At 35.8% G+C, this 15,426-nt stretch overlaps 1 protein-coding gene across 2 annotated transcripts in view; it reads right to left on the bottom strand.

Moving 5' to 3' along the window:
* Positions 1 to 15,426, bottom strand: part of ACVR2A (activin A receptor type 2A) — an 84,663-nt gene that overhangs the window by 33,365 nt on the left and 35,872 nt on the right. For both annotated transcript variants that reach the window (XM_045066545.1, XM_013059051.2), the window contains one exon: positions 1,445 to 1,652. In XM_045066545.1, the coding sequence (XP_044922480.1) occupies positions 1,445 to 1,652 (208 nt within the window). The remainder of the gene's footprint in view (positions 1 to 1,444; positions 1,653 to 15,426) is intronic.

Raw genomic sequence — 15,426 nt, 5'->3', positions numbered from 1 at the left:
GAGATCATACGATATTTGCCTTTCTCTATATGACTAACTTCACTTAGCATAACACCCTCGAGGTCTATCGATTTTTGTCTCAAATGTCAAGATTTCTCTTTTTAAAGGCTGAGCAATATTCCTGTGTGTGTGTACACATCACATTTCCTTATCCATTAACAGACACTCAGGTTCTTCCATATCTTGGCTATTGTAAATAATGCTGCAATAAACATAGGGGTGTATGTATCTTTTTACAAGTTAGTATTTTCATTTCCTTGATAAACAGCCAGAAGTGGAACTGCCAGATCAGAGAGTAGTTTTATTTTTAACTTTTTGAGGAACCTCCATCCTGTTTTCCTACTGGCCCTACTTCCTTTACATAATAACAGGTATCACTTGATGATCACCTCTATTAATAGAGAGGCTAAGAATCGGAAATCCAGCTAAAATGTGTAATTACAGAGAAAAAAAATCCCTGGAAATTTCAGAGATTTAGAAGTATATCCTAAATACTACATATATACCTAAGATTTTAATTTCTAATGAAAAATTGAGAATTCAATTTTCATGGGCTTATTCTACACATTTTGCTATTAACTACATATGGCTAATCAAGCACAGGTTAATGGTAATCAGTTAAAGCTCCTGAAAGTGGATAGGCAAGTATCCAGTGTTCCATGAGTATATTCAGTATTTTCTGGCTCCAAAATGTCATTTATCTAGGACTTTGCAGCCTCTGCCAGTCATTAGCACCCACCCACAGTGGGAATCCTGTGGCCCAGGCAATTTAAGTGATCAGCCAAACATCTATGGGACTCCTTACAAAAGATCACAGTTAGTCAATAACATGCCTACTGTATTTTATTTCCAATACAGAATAAAACAATTTAAGCAAAATTTTCTAAATAAAATGTAACTTTCTATAAGGACTCTGTTAGTACTAATGTCATGCCAAATATCAAGTTAAAATGTCTCTCAGAGGTATAGAACAAAGGCCCACTTTGCAAGGAAAAAATAAACACAGTAAGATCAATTTCTTCCAGATACATAAAGAGGGAAACTAAAAGAAAATTAAATACTATTATGAAGCCTTACTTTCTTTGAAGATACAGGATAGATTTTCAAAAGATATACTATCTTTTAAAGCAATTTTGAAAATCCCTTTTCCTCAAAATTGACATTAAAAATAGTTTATCATCCTAATAATATAGGGGAAAAAATGGTTCTATCTCAATACTTGGTGGATTATTCAAAGTGTATCAAAGATAAAATATAAACATGCCATATTTATCTTATTACTTTAAAACATGTATCTTGTCTTTAGAACATGTTATAATGGTCTTCATAATCCCATCTTAAAAAAAATTTTAAGTGAAAATACATGCATTGGGCTTTCCCCCTTTAAAAAGGGAGTGGCAAGGATTATTCGACATTCTCATAAAAAAGGAAAAAGTTTCCTTACCTGTCATAACAGTTGATATCATCCAGCCAACAACCTTGCTTCACTATTTCAATGGAACCAGAAATATTCTTCCAGGTAGCAAAACAATGTCGCCTTTTATCTTTGTCACCGTAACAGGGTTCAACACCAGTTCGATTGGTTTTATCTCTTTCCCAATTAGCATTATAGAAAATACACTCCTGAGTTTCTGATCTACCAAGTATAGCACCTATAAAATAATGAAACAACTTAATATTAGCTTTATTTGCTCTTAAGAGATTCTCTCCCATATACCAAGCTCAGATGTGCCTAAAACATCAGTAACTTTCTGTCTTCCCAGTGTTGTAACATGGGTTTGTTTCTTCATCAATCTCTGTACTTGAAGTGTAACAAACATAATAATGGAAAATGATCAAATATATCACAATATTTCTCTGAAAAAGGACAGTTTCATTTCATTTAAGAATGTCCTTGATGAAAAGCAGTAAAATTGTTAATTAAATCTTGACCTGGATAGATTTCTTTTCAATATCCTGTATGACAAAATAGGAACTAAGCAAAAGCACTTCTACTGCATACTGAAGTACAACGATTGCCTCAAGAAAAAGCCTCTGCATGACTGAGTTGCGAATTAAACCAACCATGGTTATTCAGACTTGGGTATCTGACAGACATGTTCTCAAAAATGAACAAACCAAACCCATTACCTTCAAGAAAAACAACGGACAGTATGCAATGCCAGTGATAAAATTTGATCTTTTAAGAGAAAGAATTTTGGAAAATTTGCATACTTTCCCAACACTTAAAGAATTCTCTCATGAGGGGTGCCTGGGTGCCTTAGTCAGTTAAATGTCAGACTCTTGATTTTGTGTCAGGTCATGAGCTCAGGGTCATGAGATCAAGCCCTGCTTGGGGCTCTGCTCTGGGCATGGAGTCTGCTTAAGATTCTTTCTCCTGGGGGGGCGCCTGGGTGGCTCAGTGGATTAGGCCGCTGCCTTCGGCTCGGGTCATGATCTCAGGGTCCTGGGATCGAGTCCCGCATCGGGCTCTCTGCTCAGCAGGGAGCCTGCTTCCCTCTCTCTCTCTGGCTGCCTCTCTGTCTACTTGTGATTTCTCTCTGTCAAATAAATAAATCTTTAAAAAAAAAAAAAAAGATTCTTTCTCCTGGGGCGCCTGGGTGGCTCAGTAGGTTAAAGCCTCTGCCTTCAGCTCACGTCATGATCCCAGGGTCCTGGGATCAAGCCCCGCATCAGGCTCTCTGCTTTCTCCTCTCTCTCTGCCTGCCTCTCTGCCTACTTGTGATCTGTGAAATAAATAAATAAAATCTTAAAAAAAAAAAAAAAAAAAAAAAAGATTCTTTCTCCCCCTGTCCCTCAGCCCCTCCCTAAATTCTACTCCCACTCGCATGTGCATGCATGAGCATGCTCTCTTTAAAAAAAAAAATCTCTCATGAGATCAGTGAATATGTTAATACATGTAACTTTAAATACTGAATAATAAAACGTGCCAATAATTAGGTCTACGTAATTTCTAAAAAAAAAAAAAAAGATATGGGCAAAAGATTCAAAATAACATGCTTTGCTGAAAAGATATGAATGGAAAACACTAACATGAAAGGATTCTCAGTATCATTAATCATTAGAGAAATACAAACTGAAATTCTAATACTGATTAAAATGGCTAAAACAAAAACAAGCTCAAATGTTGGTAAATATGTAAAGCAACTGGGACTTTCACATATTTGGTGACTGTAATGCAAAATGGTCCACCCACTTTGGAAAGCCAGTTTGACAGCTTCTTATACTTAAACATACACCTACCATACTACCTACACAGCAATAGCATGCCTAGGCATTTACCTAAGAAATAAAAACATATGTTCATGCAAAAATCTGTACATGATGCTTAGAATGGCTTTATTTACAATCAACCCAAAACTGGGAACAACTCAGTATCCAGTACTACTAAGTGGATAAACAAACATCTATACAATAAAAAGAAATGAACTAGTGACAGCTGTACAACATGGATGAATCAGATACACATTATGCTATATGGGATTCCTTCTCCCTGATATTCTGGAAACAGTGAAATTATGGAGACAAAAATCTGATCAGATGTTGCCAGAAGCTGGGAGTGAGGGGAGAGGACTGATAACATAAAGCCATGAGAAAATTTTTCAGAGGGACCAAAATATTCTACATAACTGTGGTCAGAGGGTATATGACTTATGGGTTAATCAAAAGTGACAGAATTATATTATAAAAAAACCATTTTATTCTATGTAAATTATACTTCAGTAACTCTGACCCCCCTCCCCTCAAAAAGCAAAAAATCTACCACTTGATGAGTTTTGGTATAGTATCAAAGAAAACATCCACAATCATCTAAAAACACATTTTTTCTAACGATATATATGTGCATGACCAGACTTCCTTCATATCAAAAGAACATATCCCAGGAGACTTAATGGAGAAAGAGACACAAGAATCCAATTGTCGGGGTGCATGGGTGGCTCAGTGGGTTAAAGCCTCTGCCTCCGGCTCAGGTCATGATCCCAGGGTCCTGGGATTGAGTCCCACATCGGGCTCTCCGCTCAGCAGGGAGCCTGCTTCCTCCTCTCTCTCTGCCTGCCTCTCTGCCTACTTGTAATCTCTGTCTGTCAAATAAATAAATAAAATCTTAAAAAAAAAAAAATCCAATTGTCTTCCACAATACAGTCATTAAAGAGATCTGCAAGGGGCGCCTGGGTGCCTCAGTGGGTTATGCCGCTGCCTTCGGCTCAGGTCATGATCCCAGGGTGCTGGGATTGAGTCCCACATCAGGCTCTCTGCTCAGCGGGGAGCCTGCTTCCTCCTCTCTCTCTGCCTCCTTGTGATCTCTCTGTCCAGTAAATAAATAAAATTAAAAAAAAAAAAAGAGAGATCTGCAAAAATTTCACTAATTTTTCTGTTTTAGAAAATATTTTTCACACAAATGTTCTTTTGTGAACATATAATGGATTACTGTTACTGTTAAATATTTTTAAATTCTGTCAATTGCTAATGTGATAAGGATGATAGATATAACCCCTATTTAAAAAAAAAAACAAAAAAAAAAACAAAAAAAAAACACCTCTGGGGTTCTAAATTTTTAAAAGTCTTAAAGAAGTTGAGAGCAAAAAGTGTGAGAAATCGTTGCTGCTATACAATGTCCTAGTACACAGATGGAATTATAAGCTGCTAAAATCTGTGGCAGTATTAGTGCGATGTACTTCCTCTCAACTATGGAAGAAATAAAAGCAGGAGTAGACATATTATAAACTAAGGCTAGTAACTCCATGTTCTCTGTATTCTATTAAAAAGGGGGGGGGGCTGCTTGTACTATTTACCTGTATTAAAAAAATAGCTATTTTCTAAGTTACTCCTTTTCAAAAACTGTTGAAAATACCAGCAAAGTAAGTTCCCTCCTTTACTAAACAGCCCCAAAGCAATCATTCACTGTCACATTATTATCTTAAAACAAGGTATAGCCAACATTTTCTCTTTTAATTCAATTTAATTTTCTTTCAGTGTTCTAAAATTCATTGTTCATGCACCACACCCACTGCTCCATGCAATACGTGCCCTCCCTAATACCCACCACCAGGCTCACCCAACCCCCAACCCCTCATTCCTCCAAAACCCTCAGTTTGTTTCTCAGAGTCCACAGTCTCTCGTGGTTTGTCTCCCCCTCTGATTTCCCCCAACTCACTTCTCTCCATCTCCCAATGTCTTCCATGTTATCCTTATGCTCCACAAGTAAGTGAAACCATATGATAAATTTTTCTATAAAGGGCCAGATGGTAAATATTTTCGGCCTTGCAGACCACCTGGTTTCTGTCACAACTACTCCCTTCTGCCATTATAGCATAAAAGCATCCATAGGACAGTATATAAATGAGCATGGTTATGTTTCAGTAAAACTTTACTTATACACACTAAAAATGAAATTTCATGTAATTGTTACATGTCACAAAATACTGGTTTTTTTTTCAACCATTTAAACATGTAAAGATCATTCTTAGTTTACAGGCTATAAATCTGGTTCACAGGCTATGTGGTCAACTATCTCTTAAAACAATGTCCTAATTCCAATAGTCTAGCTAACCTCCCTTTTGTTTTATTTGTTTTGTTGGGGACGGAGCCTCTGTAAATTACTACTTGTGTAATTTGTGTTAAAAACTACTATCAAGGGGCACCTGGGTGGCTCAGTGGGTTAAGCCTCTGCCTTCAGCTTAGGTCATGATCCCAGGGTCCTGGGATCAAGCCCCGCATTAGGCTCTCCGCTCAGCAGGGAGCCTGCTTCCTCCTCTCTCTCTGCCTGCCTCTCTGCCTACTTGTGATCTCTCTCCCTCTGTCAAATAAATAAAATCTTTAAAAAAACAAAAAAACAAAAAAAAAAAAACACTATCAATGGGGAGCCCGGGTGGCTCAGTGGGATAAGCCTCTGCCTTCAGCTCAGGTCACAATCTTAGGATCCTAGGATTGAGCCCCGCATCAGGCTCTCTGCTCAGCGGGAAGCCTGCTTCCCCCTCTCTCTGCCTGCCTCTCTCTGCCTACTTGTGATTTCTCTCTCTGTCAAATAAATAAATAAAAACTTTAAAAATACACCCCACTAACATTTTTAATTTCCAAAGATGTCACTAAAACACAGGAACAACATAATACCATTTAAACTAAACAAAACTGATAAAAATAAAATACTGCCTAGAACAGAAATGCCAAATAGATTTCGTCTTTGTTGTCACTTCCAATAAACTAACAGTAGCTGCCTGGAGTAGCATATGGAGAAGGATTTTGAAGTAAAAGGGTCTTGAAATTAGTATCTGCCACCTCCGTTCTAGAGAAAAGATAAATGACCATTTCCTTGTTTAAAAAAAACTTTCTTCACTAAGTTTTAAAGGCAAACAAGACTTCAGCATGGTTTTCTAGATCTAGACTGTCATTTGAAGGATATTTTCCAGAGACAGAAAGAAGACTGCTTATATAGAAAATTGTAGCAATCTCATCATCCCCTCTTCAAGCTGATTCTGTAATCAGTCTCTATTCCATCATATCGCTAACTGAACACTAAATAATATGATAATTATAAAAATAAAAATTACATGTATTTTTATGTTCTTAAGTTTGCACTGTGACTTTAAAGGTGAAATTCTAGGGGCACCTGGGTGGCTCAGTTGGTTGGGTGACTGTCTTCAGCTCAGGTCATGATCCTGGAGTCCCGGAATCAAGTCCAGCATCGGGCTCCCTGCTTGACAGGGAGTCTGCTTCTCCCGCTGACCTTTCTTCACTTATGCTCTCTCCCTCTCATTCTCTCTCTCTCAAATAAATAAATAAAATCTTTAAAAAAAAATTAAAAAATAAAAAATTTTTTAAAAGGTGAAATTCTAAAAAAAAGGGCAAAAGTTGCTTACATGTGTGAATTTTTAACAGCAACTTCCAATTTAAAATTTCCTGAAACTTAAAATTTCTACCCATAAGTTTATTCTATCAAAGTAATTCCAGATTCATACTATTTTCAAAAGAAATAAACAGACATAAAAGGTTATGTGTTCATGGTTTAGTATGACGGTTCTTAACTAATTATGTAAAACAAAATCCCCTATGTTTTCTCAAATTCCTGTTTGAGTGACATTTTAGCACTGGGAATGAGTAACTGAAAAGTCTACGACAGGAGGGGTACATATCCAGAGAAAGTGAGTGAGTGAGTGAGTGTGTGTGCACGTGCGTGCATGCGTGTGTGCAAGTACACACACATGTGTTTTTTTCTTTCTGACAAAGACCCAGTGGTAATCAAATGTTCCTCCCTAGTTAAGTACCACTGGCTTAATAGACTGTGAACTGAATTTGGAATTTAGTTCACAAACTGTGGCCTTCAGTAAATCACCAAAACTTTCATTACCCTGTTTCCACAACTGAATCAATTTCCATAATAATTTTGTAATTATTATTAATAATTTCATCATTTCCTAATTCACATTTAGCCTAGTTATAGTAAATCACTTAAGTCTTTAGATAATAGTTCTAGTTCCAAAGTACTACTTATGCATTAATGACTAGTACCATTTTTCCTGCCACTTTAAAAAAGTGGGGGGGGGGCAGCACACTGGATCTGAAATTTGGTAGAACATCTAATCATAAAATAGCCCTGTAAAAATCCTATTTAAATCTAAAGTACCCCTTCTATGATGAAAAAGCTGATTTCACCTAAAGTGACTACATCTGAGGACAATGAGGATTTTATTTTTTTAAAGTAGTAAATTTTAACCTGATACACCAACACTAATTTCACACACTCTCTTCCAGAAACAGAAAAGAAGTGACTATTTCAACTGATCTTATGAGGCCACTATTACCGTGATAACAAAAACAAAGCACAAGAGAAATACAGACCAATATTTCTTATCAACTTAGATGTTAAAGTCCTCAGCAAAATTTTAGCAAACAGAATCCAACAGTATATATTTTTTTAAATTTTATTTTCTCAGTGTTCCAAGATTCATTGTTTATACACCACACGCAGTGCTCCAGGCTCATCCACCCCCTACCCCATTCCCTTCCCAAACCCTCAGTTTGTTTCTCAGAGTCCACAGTTTCTAATGCTTCATCTCCCCCTCCAATTTCCCCCAATTTACTTTTCCTTTCCTTCTCCTAATGTCCTCCATGTTATTCCTTATGCTCCACAAGTAAGTATGATAATTGACTTTCTCTACTTGATTTATTTCTCTCAGCATAATCTCGTCCAGTCCCTTCCATGTTGATACAAAAGTTGAGTAACACCAAGTAGGATTTATTTCATATATATAAGGTTGGTTCAATATTCAAAACTCAATGCAATCTGCCAAATCAAGAAACTAAAACAAAAATCACACAATCTATGAGTACACCAAGAATAGATGGGAACTTCCTCAAACTCACAAAAAGCACCTACAAAAACACCAACAGCTAACATCATAATGGCAAAAGACTAAATTCTTCCCCTCTAAGATCAAAAACAAGGTAATGATATCTGTTCACTACTCTGAACACTCCACTGAAATTCTAGCTATTGCAATAAGGCAAGAAGAAATTAAAGGCATATGAAATGAAAAAGAATATATAACTATTTCTATTTGCAGATGGCATGACTGTCTTTGGAGAGAATCCCAAGGAATCTTCAAACAAAATATCAGAATGAGTTCAATAAGGTCACAGCACATAAGATCAATACACAAAAACTGCATTTCTATATACTAACAGTGAAGCAGTAGACATGAAATTTAAAATATAATACCAGTGGGGCACCTGGGTAGCTCAGTCAGTTAAGCTTCTAGCTCTTGATTTTGTCTCAGGTCATGGTCTTGGGGTCCTGAGATCGACCCCGGCATCAGGCTCCCCAATCAGTGCAGAGTCTGCTTAGGATTCTTTCCCTTTACCCACTCTTCTTCCCCCTCTGTCCCTCCCCCATCTTACGCACACCTGTGTGCATTTGAGCGCACTCTCTCAAATAAATAAAGTCTTTTTTTAAAATGTAGTACCAGTTACCATTGCTCCTTAGATTATAAAATACCTAAGCTATAATCTGACAAAATGTATAAAATCTACGTGGTAAAAATAATTAAATGTTGACGAAAGAAAAAGACTTTAACTCTTGGAGAGACATACCATGATAATGTATAGGTTTAATCCAATTCATATCAAAATCCTATTAAATTTCCTTGTAGACATAAATGAACTTATTCTAAACGTTTTTGAAAAAGAATAAAGTGGGAGAATTCATGCTTACTGATGTTAAGTCTTACCATAAAGCTGAAGTATGACCAAGTGGTAATAGAGGTGGGACAGACACAGATCAATGGAACACAGAGAAAACCCAGAAAGAGATCTACACAGATAAGCCTGATTAATTCTGGACAAATGAACAAAAGCAATTCTATAGAGCCGGGAAAGCCTTTTCAATAAATAGCGCTAGAGCAGTGGGAAATGATTAAAGCAACTATTTCTTAAATGCCCTCCCCTTTGCTATCTATATCTATCATCATTTTAATAGTTCCTGAAAGTCCAGCTCTTGAAAAAAAGCCTCCTAGGCTAAATCTCATGTGACAATTTTCATGTTTTCTCAAGGTAGATATAACAAAATCCTAGAAGTCCTTTAATAAGAACTACTCCTTCCCCAAAATGTACACCACTTGCAATCCAACATACAATGTATTCCTTTACATTTACTTACCGTTTTTGATCATTGCCTATATACATTCATTTACATGTCAGAATGACTGTGGGTCTAAAACTATCCATCTTAATTTCCCTCCAAATACAATCAGTATTTAATGAATGATAAAATGTAAAAAAAGCAATATAAGAACTGAATAAAAAAACCCACTAACTACTACAGCTTCCCAGCTTCAAACAGGTAACTGGAATTAAACATCTTTAACAACTAAGAATTGCATTAATTTCTTTTCTGATTAAGAAGACAATGTTTTTCACAGTCCTGTGACCTGTATCACCCTGTCACAATTTTCCTATGTATACAAACAACATTAAACAGAAAGAATTGTTTGATATCTCACAAATATGAGGGACATTTCCTTTTTTTTTTTTTTTTGCCTTCCCCTCCCACTCCCAATCCTCCCCCCTCCTTTTTTTTTAAGATTGATTTATTTATTTGAGAGAGAGAGAGAGAGAGAGAGAGAGCATGAGAGGGGGTAGGGTCAGAGGGAGAAGCAGGCTCCTCACTGAGCAGGGAGCCTGGCAGAGGCTGGGTCCTGGCACTCCAGGATCATGACCTGAGCCGAAGGCAGACACTTAACAAACTGAGCCACCCCGGTGGCCTGAGGCTCACTTCTGAAAAAGTTCTCTAATGGTGTCTGAAACTATCAATAAATTATTGAGAATACAGTATAAATAGGCACGCTTCCTCCTATAGGCAAATTAGTCCTCTAGGAAGGGTTAATGAAGTTTCAAAAATAATAGATAAAACTTGATAAGCAATTCTTGTTTCCCTTTCACATATTATTGCTTCCTGCCACTCTAGGGATAAAATACACATCCAAAGAGAATCAGCAACAGCAGGTAGATTAGACTGATGATGCTTTTAATCCAAAACATTTTATAGTATAAATTAAAAACAACAGAATAGTATCAAAAGCATTATAAAAAAGAATGATTTTAGATAAGCAAATAATTGGGAAATTCTAGTATAGTACAACCCCATGGCACCAAAAAACCCTAAAATAAGTAAATATATACAGCATTTTATTAGTTCAGCAGGTATTATTTAACAGTCTCTCCCTATGCTAGGTAATCATCCAACTACCCAGAAACCTGCAACTTGAATGAGTAGCATACAACCCTCAAGTTGAAGGATTTCTCAATTCTCCCCAATAAGGTATTTTTAAAATTTTGGCCAACTGGAAGTATACAAACCTTTGTATATTTATATGAAATAGTCCAATGTATACTTATTTTAATGAATTTAATGAATTAAGTTTTATGAGTATTTTAAAATCAAAGCACAATTTTATAAACAATTTTGTTCAAATTTCACATGCATCTCTCAACATGTATCATCTCATTTTTTTTTTTAAGATTTTATTTATGTATTTGACAGAGAGAGACAGTGAGAGAGGGAACACAAGCCAGGGGGAGAGGAGAGAGAGAAGCAGGTTTCCCACTGACCAGGAAGCCCAAGGCAGGGCTCGATCCCAGGACCCTGGGATCATGACCTGAGCCAAAGGCAGACACTTAGTGACTGAGCCACCCAGGCACCCTCATTATTCTTTTTGAGTCATCAAAAACTATCAAAACATGAATCATTTTCACTTCATTTAAGTTGCTTGAGAAGCAATACGTTTTAAAGTCATATAGGATATTATCACTGGAAATGTTTTTCCAAGCCAATAATATCCATTCATGTAATACTAAGGCAGTGATTTTCTTTTCACTGTTCTAAAGGAGTATTTTGTGATCTTCAAAAAGTAACTACTTATAATATTGCTTTTAAAAATGAGTTTAAGTTTGTTTTTTTTTACAGCCTCTGAAAATAGTTTCTCCAAGAGTAATTAATTTGTTTAAACTCTTAATTCCCTTCTACCTTAGGAAACTGACATAAACATTCAATCGAGCACTGACCGGCATAATTTCAAGCTCGCCTGCCTTTTCCAAACATTTTATTTTCATTCAAAATAAAACTGAGAGAGTCTCAAAATACAAAAAACTTTGTAAGGATTCAAATATAAAATTACTCTTCTTCTGAGGAATAATCTTTTAGAGAAAACTATGCTTTATACTGAGCATTTACAGATGAAAAAAAATTGACTATATGCTTGTACTATAAATTAACACACCAAGATAAGTGCTACAGTTAAATGCTGTAGGAATTAGAAATGATAACCTATGAGCTTTCTAGAATAAGCCCTGTTACCCCTTCTGTATCACCAGTGCTTGGAACAATACAGGAACTCAATAAATGTATACAAAATCAATTCACAAAAAAAAAAAAAAAAGAAAAAAGACTTTACAGAGGAAGTGGGACTAAAGCAAATTATTAAGGAGAGACAAAACTATGGCGAACAGAAGCAGGGGAGATAATGACCAAGTAAGGAGGGATGTGAATAATCAAGAGTGTTTGACAACACTGCTCTTAATAGATGTACACATTCCATACTGTTTAGTACTGGGTATAATCAAGGCAGGTCTGCAAGACATCAGAATTAAGAAAAAGAACAGAAGTGATATTTCTAAGATTAATCTGAATACAATGACTATTAAAGTGTGCTGGATTGGAAAGAAACTCAGTAAGCCACACTAATAAATAAAATATTACCCAATAAAAACCAAGGGTCTATAGTCTATCACGTGCTGACCAGACAGTCACAAGTATCAAAAGGACTAGCAAATCAGAAGACAGAGATCAAGTTTTTGCTTTCCATAGTCCCTTCTTTGGTCCCTCTTCATGTAAGAAAGTAAGATAAAAGTGATTTAGTTTATAAAAGTGATTTGCGTGTAGAGGGTTGGCTGTTTCTAAATGTTTATCTTCTAGCATCTGACAAAACAGAGCTGGCTTTCATACTATCTACCCTTTATTTCTCTTTGTTGCTAACTCTCATCCTGATATTCACTCCTACTGTCATGAAAGATACATATTTTCAGGGGTAAGTAAGATATCTTCAAAGATGAAGCACAACAGCAAAGTGTTTTTGCCTACAGCCACAAAATGTGTGGGATATCTATAAATGCCCAGGATGCAAGATTAAAATAGTCCTACCCAGTTCTCTGGCACTCATTCGAAATATGAATTACATCAAAACAAGTACAAGTAGATACAAGTATTACCTAGGCTGTGTAAAATAAATTTCTGATACTAGATGTTCATCTTGTGAGGGCAGAGGAGATCAGGGTGACTGCAGCTAGAGGCCAGGACTCCTATCAGAATTAATGGGCTATTTTTAGAAATTGTACAAAAGCCAAAACGGGCATAAACTTAGAGTAGTAAGAGATAAAAGGTAGATTCGCAAAATCAGAACAGAGCTCTTAAAATAGATTAAGGAAACACACACAGAGCAGTTCCTACTAAAAACAATCTACACATCTCAATTACAGTGAGAAGCCACTACGTATATTAAGGTTTTTTAGTGCTTTATTTTCTTGTGAAGATGCAGCCTTCTTTTTAGTAAATCATCAAACTCTGTCTGATGCAAAAAAGACTAAAAATGGCTCATTTCAGCTGCTATGAAAGTAATGTGAAATATCACCCTTGAGGAGCCGGTAGTATAAAGAATAAGAAATTGAAAACAAAACAAAACAAAACAAAAATGAAAAACCACCTCATCACAAAGTTTTCATTAAAGTAATATCTGGCAGTTTAAAATCATCAAGTGTAGAAAATTAGCAATACTTACTAGAGTAGCTTTAACTAGCAATACAATTTTATTCAAGGAAAAGAATGCAGACTGAAAACAAACTATGACATTAAATAACAATGGATACAGAATCAACCTAACTAGCCTTAAATCAACAGCTTTTTTTCATATTTATAACCAAGATTCCTAGTATTAGAAAAGAAAAAAAATCTAAAATTCTTGTTTATTATTTTTGTGTGTTATAAAAATTTGTCCCACTTCAAAACTCATTTTAATAATGTTTCTATGAAACTATAAACACAGCATAGGTCTTCCAGCATCCTTTCTTTTCTATATTAACACACATCATGGAAGACAAGTCACCTTCCCTATTTGGTTGCCCTGGGCTGTTTTTAAGGACTAGGAAGAAAAGTCCACAAAAAGCCTTCTGATAAACAGGTTAGAAATAGGAAGGAGAATAAATCTTCAAATAAAATTTCTGCATAATAAAAACATATTAAGTCCTATCAATCTTTTGTTAAAAAAAAGTAAGCACCTCCTTACTACCAACCACCTCTAAAGGGAAACAAATACTTTTCAGCATTCTTCCCAGATTTTTTTTTTTGCCTTACCTGTTAATACTCTCTTAGTACTAACTATCAGTTTGACAAAATATTACAAGATTCTGTCCATCTTGCTCAAGTAATATAAACTAGAAACACAACTACTATGGAATAAATTAAAAATCTAAACGTATGTGGTAACAGACAGACACAGTATGTGAATGCGTGTGTAAGGAGTAAAAAGTACTTTTAAGTCAACATTTAACTACTGGTTTTTTTAAGGGCTCCTAATACTAATTCCTGACAAATTACTAAGATAATCACCTAAAATGTATTATAACATTGTTAACTTGTGACTAATTTTTCCCATATAGATACTTCCAAAATAAGTATATACCTACTTTGTAAGGACCCAGATTTTCTTAATATTTTTTAAATTTTAATTCCAATATAGTTAAGTTTTTATTAATTTCAGGTGTACCATGTACCGATTCAACAATTCCAAACTTAACGACTGCACCTTAACAAGTGCACCTTAATCCCCATCACCTATCTGACCCATGGCCTCACCCACATCCCCTTTGGTAACCATCAGTTTGTTCTCCATAGTTAAAAAAGACCAAGGGGTACCTGAATGGCTCAGTCGGTTAAGCATCTGACTCTTGATTTTGGCACAGGATTGTGAGCTCAGGGCCCTGAGATTGGGCCTCAGGTCAGGCTCCATGCCAAGCATGGATGTTCTCTCTCCCTTTGCCCCTCCCCCTGCTTGCACGTGTGTGCACTCTTTCTAAATAAATATATTTTTTAAAAAGACCAAGATTTGAAGAAAAACCTCAATCTCAATTTCTCAAACCTCTTTCTTAAAAAGCCTCTATATAAATAAAGTTTTAGAGCCCCAAAGAGATCACCACATTTGTAATGGTAGAATTTCCTTTTGTGAAAGAAGCAAGCAGCTCTCTTTAAATAAATTCGGAACAATTTCTCATTTTTTTGATTCACTTAACTATATAAAAAGGTGCATTTCTTTACTAGCAAAACTTTCAGAGGACCTCATTTCTTAAACTCTTCTCTAAATATAGAAGATCCTCTACAAAGGGACTGTTCAATAAGAGACACGAACGTGCACTTGATTACTAAACTGCTAATTAAAGCCACCCATTACAATGGTTTCTCCCAAAAGAAGAATCTTCAAATTGGTATATTTCGTTGGTTATTTAGAATAAAGCATTGATTTTATCATCCATTACCAAAGAACTTCAATTTCCTGAATACACAGAGTATACACAGAATAACAGGAACCAAGAAAACAGCAAATCACAAAACTCCAAATTTCTGATTCAACTAACCAGCACTTGGGACCACATTTACCTCTCCAGGACAGTCCAAGAAAGTCTGGCAAACTTTCAAACCTCAATGTCCTAATTAAAAAGGGAGGAGAGGAATACTTAAAAGAAAAGACCTGCTTTCTTCTCATTTTAAACAATATAAATAGGTTTCTTATTCCATTATTGGGGAAAGATTTCCATCAAAAAAGGAACAGGAAATATAAGAGCCCAGTGTTTTCCCCTTCACCGACAAGAAAATTCTTATTAAAATCC

This window comes from Mustela putorius, unplaced genomic scaffold (assembly GCF_011764305.1).
Source record: "Mustela putorius furo isolate JIRA1106 unplaced genomic scaffold, ASM1176430v1.1 tig00003867_pilon_pilon_pilon, whole genome shotgun sequence".
Lineage (NCBI taxonomy): Eukaryota > Metazoa > Chordata > Mammalia > Carnivora > Mustelidae > Mustela > Mustela putorius.
The sequence above is the reverse complement of the archived record's forward strand: the minus strand, read 5'-3'. Positions and strand labels throughout refer to the sequence as shown.